This window comes from Mustela putorius, unplaced genomic scaffold (genome assembly GCF_011764305.1).
Source record: "Mustela putorius furo isolate JIRA1106 unplaced genomic scaffold, ASM1176430v1.1 tig00000228_pilon_pilon_pilon, whole genome shotgun sequence".
Lineage (NCBI taxonomy): Eukaryota > Metazoa > Chordata > Mammalia > Carnivora > Mustelidae > Mustela > Mustela putorius.
The window spans coordinates 22,498,966-22,511,108 of record NW_025421322.1 but is presented as its reverse complement, the minus strand read 5'-3'; the positions used below and the strand labels follow the sequence as shown (position 1 = coordinate 22,511,108).

The 12,143-nt window shown below is 36.8% G+C and overlaps 1 protein-coding gene across 3 annotated transcripts in view; it reads right to left on the bottom strand.

The window, feature by feature from the left end:
- The window catches only part of LOC101693418 (MDM2 binding protein), a 75,276-nt gene that overhangs the window by 15,140 nt on the left and 47,993 nt on the right, over window positions 1-12,143 (bottom strand). For all 3 annotated transcript variants that reach the window (XM_045078081.1, XM_045078080.1, XM_045078082.1), the window contains 2 exons: window positions 8,763-8,880; window positions 2,451-2,606 (listed from right to left, as the gene is read on the bottom strand). In XM_045078081.1, coding sequence (XP_044934016.1) covers window positions 2,451-2,606; window positions 8,763-8,880 — 274 coding nt within the window. The remainder of the gene's footprint in view (window positions 1-2,450; window positions 2,607-8,762; window positions 8,881-12,143) is intronic.

Here is a 12,143-nt window from a genome sequence, read left to right as displayed (position 1 = left end):
AAATGCAAGCAGATAGTATAGTTCCATGAGTAAGTACGTCCTCACATTTTTTGCCTTATGGTTTAATAATGAAAACTACCCACTTGCCACTGAAAATTATTGAGGGTACTATAATAAGCATTTGAAATTATTACATTAAAGTATAAGGCATATACCAAGTATGAACCTTAGAAAACAGAATTTATAATCTAATCCACCCATTTAAAGTGTTCCACAAAAAATAACACTAATTAATTGCAATGACCCCAATATTTTGATGACTCACTATTCAAGTGAATAATTTCCTAATGTAAAACGATTTAGGTACCTAGCATTTCACTTCCTTCCCTAATCACGGTGTCTTCCATTTCTTATTTCAATACTCTCAGCAACTTTATGTATTTTTCTTTAGATTGACTCATAACCTATTCTTTCTAAAGGAAATGTTTTAGCAAATATGTATTTTGTCGACATTTAGTATTTCTTCGGTATACACACAGGAGTCATGCCTGTGGTTTGTTCAACATTTCAATAGCTCCTTACACAGGTAGACATTTTAATAAGAGCCTACAGGTTCCTGATTCATTGTTAGGAAAGCTCATTCTTCAATTTCAATGTTAATAGAAGATTATTGGGTAATGTGGTCATTCTTTATTAACATGAAGAAACTGTATCAAATTTCTCTAAATAAAATACCTATAAATTACAGAAAAAATAGTATCTCCTCTATAAGTATATCCCCTAATGTTGCATCTAGAAAAATGCTCTCTTCAAAGAGTACAACATATAAAATTCAGTTTTGGCAAATCTGTTCAACTTTGTCAATTCACACTTAATGATCCGGAAGGACAATATCCAATAGCCAACGAGATGAAAAATGTGGATATACTTCTTCACTCTCTTGATTCCCATTAAAAAGAGTATCAATATCTCAAAGCTATGAGGAAAGAAAAATTATACAACTTTTATGTCATTAAGATCATTAAGTCATTAAAACCCATAATTACTAAGATTCTCAAGTTTTCAAAGTTGCTTCTTCTCTCTCTCTCTCTCTCGAGTGAACATTCACATGAAGGCAATAAGCTCCAGGATGATTTATGAGATAGAACTAATGTCAAATAAATCGCTTCCCAAGTGTACCTTTAAAATCAATATTTGCCAAAACAAGTTTTGTAGAAGTGATTAAAATGATCTATAATTTTTAAGGTTCTCTGGGAGGTCTTCAAAATAATGGATGAACGATTAAGATGGGAGAGTGATCAAACGATTCAAATCTCATGGTAATTGACATCACAATTTTACCTGTAATTAAGTCAGCTGTAGTAACATCTGGTATTTATTATCTAGTAACTTAGTTGTCTTGGAAGTCAAATTAGCAGTAAACTCTTCACATAGACACTGAGTCCTCAGTAATATTATAGTTTCAAAAGCATTTTTATTATACTTTTCTGTTCTCTTCAGCTGAAGGCTGTGCTTTTTACTAATATTAGGCATGACATGACAATGTCATAACAGGTAATGGCAAAACTCAGAACTAGAGAATAATGTAGAAAAAAGAGTTTAAAAAATTTGCAAGTCAAATTACAATTTTTTCTTCTTTGTATACAAAATAGAAGCTACTGACTTCTATAGGGAATAAACTGAGGTTGCTTTTGCTTTTACTATCCTTGTTTTCCTTATATTCAATAACACCAAATAACAAAACATTGGCTAAGGTAAAATGTGAGGATTAAGTCCAACCGATAATCCCTGGAGCCCAAGGAGCATAGGCATCGATTAACTAAGGAAATGAGATGCAATGTGTTTTAAATGATTTTTAAAAAATTAATTGGTGGGCACCTGGGTGGCTCAGTAGTTTAAGCCTCTGCCTTTGGCTCAGGTCATGATCTCAGGGTCCTGGGATCGAGCCCCGCATGGGGTTCTCTGCTCAGCAGGGAGCCTGCTTCCCCCTCCCCACCGCTTGCTCTGCCAACTTCTGATTTCTCATTCTGTCAAATAAATAAATAAAATCTTTTTTTTTTTTTAAAGATTTTATTTATTTATTTGACAGACAGAGATCACAAGTAGGCAGAGAGGCAGGCAGAGAGAGAGAGAGAGAGGGAAGCAGGCTTCCTGCGGAGCAGGGAGCCCGATGCGGGGCTCGATCCCAGGACCCTGAGATCATGACCCGAGCCGAAGGCAGCAGCCCAAACCACTGAGTCACCCAGGCGCCCCATAAATAAATAAAATCTTAAAAAAAAATTTAATTGGCATGGGGTGCCTGGGTGTCTCAGTGGATTGAGGCCTCTGCCTTCAGCTCAGGTTATGATCCCAGGGTCCTAGGATGGAGCCCCATATCCGTCTCTCTGCTCAGCAGGGAGCCTGCTTCCTTCTTTCTCTGCCTGCCTCTCTGCCAACTTGTGATCCCTATCTGTTAAATAAATAATAAAATCTTTAAAAAAAATTAATTGGCAATTATGTTTTTCACTTACCCCTTTTGGATCTGTAAAGGCTGAAGATCTCCAATTGGTAATCCATCTGAGGTAAAGAATTTTAGTAATTCTTTTGCATCCAATAATGTGATCGAGTCCCGTGGACTCTCTTTGTGACCCATTAACTGTTCAGATGAACGAGGTAATGAACCAGTTCTGAAAAAATAACGTTATATAGATTGTTAAAAGTAGATCAGAATTCACCATAGTCAGGAAAAGGTGATATGAGCAGAAACCAGAACAAAGAAAACTACAGAACTATATACTGAGGAAGAAAATAAAGTAAAATCTTTGTGAATTATTTAGTATAAAAGTATATTTTTAAAAATCTGTAAGTTAAAGTGAAACTTATAGTTAACCATGTCAATAATGCTACTACTTGACTAAAATAAGCATAATTATTCTTTAAAAGAAAATTTTTTTTAAAGATTTTATTCATTTATTTGACAGAGATCACAAGCAGGCAGAGAGGCAGGCAGAGAGAGAGGAGGAAGCAGGCTCCCTGATGAGCAGAGAGCCCGATAAGGGGCTCGATCCCAAGACCCTGAGATCATGACCTGAGCCGAAGACAGAGGCTTAACACACTGAGCCACCCAGGCGCCCCGCATAATTACATTCTTTATAAATGATGGCATAAGGAGCACCTGGGCGGCTCAGTCCTTGAGCATCTGACTCTTGATTTAGGCTAAGGTCATGATTTCAGAGTCATGGGATCAAAGCCCTGCACTGGGCTTTGGGTTGAGCGGGTAGTCTGCTTGAGATTCTCTCTCTCCCTCTGCCCTTCACCCCTGCTCTCTCTCTAAAATAAACAAATTAGGAGAAGTGAGTTGGGGGAAATCAGAGGAGGAGATAAACCATGAGAAACTGTGGACTCTGAGAAACAAACTGAGAGCGGGGAGTGGGGGGTTGGGTGGGCCTTGTGGTGGGTATTAAGGAGGGCACGTATTCCATGGAGTACTGGATGTGGTGCATAAACAATAAACTTAGGAACACTGAAAAAAAAATAAATTAAAAAAAATTTAAAAAGATAAATAAATGATGGCATGATTATTTAGTAGTGTGAAGTTATCCATTCTATAAAATTTCAATCTAAATGTTTTTGTATGTTCTGAAACCCCATAATCTCAAAAATTTTGATGGTAAAAAGTGAACTTGAAAGATTTTCTATGAACTTGAAAGATTACTTGAAGCACAACCATGAAATGAGACAGTAATCAGAAATCTCTCCCAAGGTCTCTCCTAGCCATGATTATAACATTACAAATAAGCACTGAATCATTATTATACCTGAAATATAGACAAGAGTTTATACTTCTCAAACTATTTGTTCTTAATCCTTACAAATTTCCTTGACAAAGATAGAACAGTTCTTATCTCAAAATGAACACCTGAAAACTAGTACTTTCTAAAGTGAAAGTCACCAGATCTAGAAAAGAATCATTATTACTAATTTTCAGAAAAAGATACTACCACACATTAGTTTATATTACAAGCCCAGGACAACAGAGCCATTTAAAATGACAGTCAGAACCAGACTGACTCTGAATTAGGTACTATTTCTACCTACACTCTCACTCTGTAAACCCAAAAAGCTCATGGAAGTTTAAAAACCAGAAAAAGGAAAATACTTGCAGAGAACGGTAGTGGTTTTATCAAGCACTGAGTCACAGATCATGCTATCGATCTGCCACAAAGCAGAAATAAAATCTTTCAATACCTGCACAAAAAATTAAATTCATGACTTTCTATTACTACAACTACTTCCTGATTACTTAATCACTCCAATTGAGCATATTATTGGTGATTATATAATTAAAATGTTGACATTATGGTTTTAGACTTCTATTTCTGTAAAGATCAATAATGTACCAACAGTGTGTCCTTTTCCCCCTCCTATCCTTTATTTTTATTTATTTATCTAAATTTTATTTATTTTTATTAACATATAATGTATTATTTGCTTCAAGGGTACAGGTCTGTGAATCATTAGTCTTACACAATTCACGGCACTCACCATAGCACATACCCTCCCCAGTGTGCATACCCCAGCCACCCTATCCTTCCTCCCACCCCCACAACCCTCAATTTGTTTCCTGAGATTAAGGGTCTTTTTTTTTTTTTTTTTGAGATTTTGTTTATTTATTTGACAGACAGAGATCACAGGTAGGCAGAGAGGCAGGCAGAGAGAGAGGGGAAAACAGGCTCCCCACTAAGCAGAGAGCCCGATGTGGGGCTCGATCCCAGGACCCTGAGATCATGACCTGAGCGGAAGGCAGAGGCTTTAACCCACTGAGCCACCCAGGCGCCCCTGAGACTAAGAGTCTCTTATGGTTTGTCTCCCTCCCTGGTCCTATCTTGTTTCATTTTTCCCACCCTATCCCCACGACCTCCCGCCCTGTCTCTCAAGTTCCTCATATCAGAGAGAGCATATAATTGTCTTTCTCTGATTGACTTATTTCTCTCACCATAATACCCTCTAGTTCTATTCACATTGTTGCAAATGGCAAGATTTCGTTTCCTTTGATGGGTGCATAGTATTCCATTGTATATATATTTGTGTGTGTGTATACACATACACACACACACCACATCTTCTTTATCCATTCATCTGTTGATGGACATCTAAATTCTTTCCATAGTTTGGCTATTGGGGACATTGCTGCTTTAAACATTCAGGTGCACGTGCCCCTTAGAATCACTGCATTTGTATCTTTAGGGTAAATACCTAGTAGTGTGATTGCTGGGTCATAGGGTAACTTTATTTTCAACTTTCTGAGGAACCTCCATGCTCTTTTCCAGACTGGCTGCACCAGCTTGCATTCCCACCAACAGTGTAGGAGGGTTCACCTTTCTCCGCATCCTCGCCAGCATCTGTCATTTCCTGACTTGTTAATTTTAGCCATTCTGTCTGGTGTGAGGTGGTATCTCACTGTGGTTTTGATTTGCATTTCCTGTTGCTGAGTGATGTTGAGCACTTTTACATGCGTCTGTTGGCCATCTGGATATCTTCTCTGCAGAAATATCTGTTTATGTCTTCTGCCCATTTTTTATTGGATTATTTGTTCTTTGGGTATTGAGTTTGATAAATTTTTAGATTTTGGATACTAGCCTTTTATCTGATATGTCATTTGCAAATATCTTCTCCCATTCTGTCAGTTGTCTTTTGGTTTTGTTGACTGTTTCCTTTGGTGTGCAAAAGCTTTTGATCTTGATGAAGTCCCAATAGTTCATTTTTGCCCTTGCTTCCCTTGCCTTTGGAGATGTTTATAGGAGGAAGTTGCTGAGGCTGAGGAGGAAGAGATTGCTGACTATGTTCTCCTCAAGGATTCTGGTGAATTCCTGACTCACATTGAGGTCTTTCATCCATTTTGAGTCTACTTTTGTGTGTGGTGTAAGGAAATGGTCCAGTTTCATTTTTCTACATGTGGCTGTCCAATTTCCCCACTACCACTTGCTGAAGAGGCTGTCTTTTTTCTATTGGACATTCTTTCCTGCTTTGTTGAAGATTAGTTTACCATAGAGTTGAGGATCCATTTCTGTGCTCTCTATTCTGTTCCACTGATCTGTATGTCTGTTTTTGTGCCAGTACTATACTGTTTAGATGATTACAGCTTTGGAATACAGCTTGACTTTTAAATTGAAAATATAAATCTAATAAAAACAGTCAAACAAGAAAATACACAAATGTTTTCTCTGAACTTCTTACCCTAAGAGGGTAGGAACTACATTATAAGTTTAATTTAATTTCTACACAGCTATTCTCTAATTGTGATTCACAAAGGTTTCTTAATGAATATTACTCCCAGTCAAATTTTATAGGCCAGATGCATTGGGGGCATGTGTAATTTGCATTTACATAGGACCCTGGACACAAAGATATCAAAGCAATTTCAAAGCACAGTTTGTGACAAATTACACCATCAAGATATGTCTTAGTTTAAAATCAATCAATCAATAAAATAATAGCATGTTATTTTGTCCAGTGTTTGCAAAGTTACAAAGTATTTTTTTCATAAATCATCTCTTTAAGCATTGACAACTTTGAATTAGAACTGGGATTGTTATCCCCATCTTAAGGATGAGGTAACAAAGTCACAGAATAGGTGAGTGTGTCCAAAATCAAATTCTTGCCTTCTGAATTTCACTATGTAAAGATTCCTTAATTCACCAGTGAAGTCTATTTTAACACAATACAAATTCTGAAAATATGCAAAGTAATTTTTGTTCCCAACCAAGAATTCAATGATATCTGCCCATATTGTGACGCACTGAGATGTAGTTGAGCATTGACTCTGTAAATATCACTGGAAGACACTAAAAAGAGTTCTTTGATGATAATGTATAGACTCATAAACACTGCGTGTAATTTAGTAATATAGGTATGACTTGAGTAGGAGAAAGGAGGTAAGGAGAGTAAAAGGAGATAGATATACCAATGTAGAATGAGGTAAAAAAAGGTGCAATAAAATAAGCTTCATGACAGAGGTAATGATCTAGTCCTTGGGTGCTTAATGAAGGAAGAGAACACTGAGTTTCAACATTTATAAAAGGCTTAAGAGAAACGTGATATTTGGTCTAGACCTTGAATGACAAACAATCTAGTTCAAAATGATGGTGCATTAAACATACACATTAGCCTCTCCACTCGAACAAATGGAAATCACAATGAGGAAGTACCAAACACTAAATTCATAGAAAGGTTGAGAAATGTTAGATGAAAAAATGGTGGAAAAAAAAAAGTGATAAACTAGAGCAAGCATGTAAATTAGAGCTAGAGAAAGAAACAGAACAATGTGGCCTCTGTCTTCTCATCCCACAATGCCACAGGTTAACACTCGACAGAGAGGCAGAGTGGCAGTGGGCAGAAATCCAGCAATGCATTTTAAGAGCCCTACTAGAACAAATGTTCAAGTACCATGCTACCACACCTCCCCTTATCCCTGCAATTTTACCTCAAGTGAAAAACAGAGAAATTGCTCTCTGAAGATCCAAAACTAGGTGCCTGTACCAGTCTCAGTGCTGATGCCCCCAGCATAAAGTGAATTCAGTATTCATTCAGTACTGAGTGAAGGACCAAGGCTGCCTACCTTCTGATACCCCCAGAGGTGTCCCAACGTGAAGTCTTCTAGGTACGCCCCACCCTGCATCTCCCTCCCCATGACATTCAGATGAGAACAGGCAGGAAACAGGACGACACATATAGAGAGAAAATTAACACCAACTACCTATACAAAGCAACTTTGTACTAAATTCCAACCTAGTAACAATCAAGGACCATCAGACATGGGAGGAAAGCTACACATAAGAAAAAACACCAGAGGAAAAAAACAGAACAGGTCCAGGGATAATGAGATCATCTAAGGAACAGAGAAAACAAGTTAAAAGAAGTTTCCAATTAACATGCTTTTAGTATCTTCGGAATTCTCATCATTAATAAAAGAAGAGATTGCTAATGAAAAAACAGAGTTGAGAACCAAAAAAAACCTTTTAGGAATTTAAAATATAACCTTTAAAAAACTAAAAGATGAAAGCATAGGTCAAGGAAATATGCCAGATGTGGGAGTGCTGACGATACTGACTCCATCTTTGGCCCTCCATCCCATTCACGCAATGACCTCTCTTGGGACTACGTGTTTCGGGTCCCCTGGAGGTTGATGAACGCCCTGACCAGGATTTGGAAAGGCTTGTTCCGACCATCGCTGAAACTGTTTAGGTATCTAGCAGAGACAGCCTAGTTTCTTCCCCTTTCTCCTTTCTGGCACACAGATGGCCCCACCAGATATGCTAAACATTTTGACCTCACTACGATGACCTCTGCTCACCCCCTCACTCTACAAAGTCTGCAGATTATGGTCCAGACTTTGTGGAGAACAGCTGCCCAGGGCTGGACTGTCATCTGCTTGAAACCCCGTCAGCAAGTTACTCTGAATAAAACTGTGTAGAAGGTATGGAAGGGTTTGCTTCGTTTTTACATTTCCGAGTGCCTTCTCAGTTTGGAGGATACCTTACTGTCCCTCTTCCACCTTCTAATACCCAGAACATACAGCAGTAAAGATAGTCTGGAAAGGGATCCACTAAAACGTTAAGAGTGAATATGTACACACAGAAAGTACAAGTAGAGGGTGAGAAGGGGCAGCACGGTCTCAACATCCTACTCTGTAATGCTCTATCTACTTAAAGTATGCATACATTCCTTTAATAAGGGAAATATTATTTCCTACGAAAACTAGAAAGTATGTACATTTCATAAACACAATGTAAGGATTAAGAAAAAAATGCTCATTTAAAAATACTGAGTTATTTAAATGTTACCTCATTTTCTGTTTAGCTTTTTCAAAATTTTCCAAATTTTGAAGAACATGCCTTTCTGGCCATTCTAGAGGGTTGTTTTCCATTAGATTTGAAGAAGTAGGTTCCACTGAACTGGTATCTAAAGGGAAATAAATCTAAGTAAGTACTGGAAATTGCTAACATATTGAATTTTGCTATATGAAAATATATACATATAGATCTATCCATCCATCCATGTGTACATGCACACACGTGTATATAAAGCTGTGTTAGGGGGCGCCTGGGTGGCTTGGTGGGTTAAGTCTCTGTCTTCAGCTCAGGTCATGATCTCAAGGTCCTGGGATGGAGCCTCTGCTCAATGGGGAGCCTGCTTCCCCCCTTCTCTCTCTCTGCCTACTTGTGATCTCCGTCAAATGAATAAATAAAAATCTTTAAAAAAAAAAAAAGGCAAGAACAAAATACTTGATTATAAAAAAAAAAAAAGCTGTGTTGGATAAGCTATGCAATACTTACCCACTGAGCCACCAGGTGCCCCAAAAAGTTCATGTTTTTAAAAGAGATTATTTCATTCTCAAAAGTATAATAATATAATAGATAACATAAGATGTTCTCAGATAAAAGTTACCTTAGGAAGAATTTTCACTTATCCATTTATATATACTATACATATATTATACATTATATACATACACATCTTCAAGTAAATCACTAACATTAAATGTTATTTCACTAACAATGTGTTTACTCTTCTAGCTAGTATGCTGCAATGAACTGAGATTGCTAATAACACTACAGTCTGTATCAAAAACAAAGGGACATGGGTGCCTGGGTGGCTCAGTGGGTTAAAGCCTCTGCCTTCAGCTCAGGTCATGATCCCAGGGTCCTGGGATGGAGCCCCGCATTGTGCTCTCTGCTCAGTGGGGAGTCTGCTTCCTCCTCTCTGCCTGCCTCTCTAACTACTTGTGATCTCTGCCAAATAAATAAATAAAATCTTTAAAAAAAATTTACAAAAAAAAAAAAGGGACAGTTTCCATTTGCATTATAAATTATGAGTACATCCAAACTATTTCAGCACTGTCAAAATTACTAACTGTACTACTTTGGGGATTCTCAAACCATCTGGTTTTTAATATTGTTTTGAACTACTACATACTATTCTAATAAATTAGCTGAAAATTACTGGACATTAGTGGTCTGACTAACCAACAGTTCTGACAAAAATATCCATTTTATACTTTGAGGTCTTACAAAATGATAATTTGGTAAATGCATTTTTATACAAAAAAAGAAAAAACATAAAACCAAAGCCAACTGCATGTTATTTTCCCTTTATTCATTAAACTACTCAACCTTGAACATTTTAAAAATACCTTTAATGACTACGTTGGATTGCCCCCTCCAAACACCATCTAAATATACTACTTCCCATCTCATAATAAGGGCAGTGAAATGCTATTTTATATGGCAATAAAATTTAAGATGAAATAATCTACTTTTTAATGTTGACATGGCTTTCCACTAGAAGTGCAAAGCAAATATCATTAGCAGATCTGAACAGATACATGCTGAGAACTCAAAAGAACACAAGTCAGGTTAAATAAAAGTAGACATTAATTGTTCTAAATATGACAATATAATTATTAATTATTGTTGACTACACAATTTACATAAATATAAATGACATAGACTAAATAGTAAGGAGTACATGGACAAACATTCATATGTACTTTTGGGGTATAATTTAATATAATTCTTACAGTAAAGCAAGACACAATATTTTATTTATGTGGCAGTCAGGACACTAGGACATGTTGATAACCAAAAAGCACAAAAAGGGCCTCTGAGAAACCAAGAATGCTGCTTTTTTTTTTTTCTTTTTTTAAGTGTTTTACTTTACAGGAAAAACAAAGAAATGAAAGCAATGCAGTAGGGAAATAGGGACTCAAAACCCGACCTACACAAATCAAGGCCAACAAAAAAGAAGTAATACTACAGATGATAATACGTGCACAGCCATCCCAGCCTTACACATATAAATACGAATAAATCACAAAGAAAAGGTTATATTGTAGTCGGCATATTCTGTTTAATAAAGTAAGAATTATAAACATATACTAGAAGATTCTTACTAAAATATCTAAAATAATAAAACCGTGATCTTATAAAATTACCTAGAAAACTCATTTATGCAGTGTGTTTATGTGCCCCCATGGCCTGAGGTAAAGGAGACAGTTGCTGTATTTTGAGTCCAGATATGACACTTGGCATTGTGAAAGTTTTTAGCAACTTTGTGGCAATGAGTATAGAAAATGGTTCGATCAGGACATTTTCTCCCTGCTGATTTTCATGTTACACATGCTAGAGTGCTAGAGTTTTTATTTAAAAAAAAAGGACAACAATAATCCTGATGATTGCCAATAATTCGTAATGAGCATGATTATTAAATAATGGGATCAGAATATGAAACATGATTGACCTTATTGCTTCTTTTCCTGTATAATTTACATCTAGATGTATTTACTCAAATAAAAGCTACCAAGGATGTTAAAAATCACAGCTTCATTATTACGAGTCATATTCAAACATATAACCTGTCAAATTTCAGTTCAGGCTCTAAAAAAAACCTTCAGGGTTTCTTTCATTTGTTAAATGTTATTTTGGGAGGAAGCAACTCCTCTATGCTAGGTACAGTCTTGGGCTCCAGGGCACTGGAGAAAGCAAGCCGACACACTCTACTCTCAGAGAATATATGGTTCACAGTGAAGACAAACTGTTATTAATAAATAATTACATCTACAGTATATAATTTAAAATAGGAAAAATAATAAAAAGAAAGATACAGAAGATGAGGACCACTGGAAACAATTTAAAATGAGGAAAGTCTGGAAAAGCTTCTTTGAGGAAGTAACATTTAAGTCAAGATCAGAAGAATGACTGTCAGTTAATCAAGTAAAGATTGGGAGAAAAATATTCCAGAAAGAGGACACCACATGTGTAAAGGTCCTGAGGTGGAAAGGAAGGTGACATGCTCAAGGAACGGAAAGACTGTGGCACCAAGGAAGCAGAAATGTGACACTGGAGGAATCCAGAATGAGTATGAGGGTGGACATCATTTAGGAATTTTGTAAGCCGTATTAAGGATGACACATTCTATGTACAATGGAAAGCAATGACAAAGCTCTGAGCAAAGGAGTGATATAATCTGATTTACATTTTAAGATGAGCACCCCAATATGCTCAGGGTGTTAATAGTGTTCTAGGACTTGATCTTGTATGAGTAACTGTAAGACACGTGTCCATACTTACAGAAAACCCATGCAATGACTGCAGCCCTTCCTGCCTTGTAACCATTATCTCCTGCACAAATTCTCTGAGTAAGCCAGCTTCTGTCTGGATCTCAGT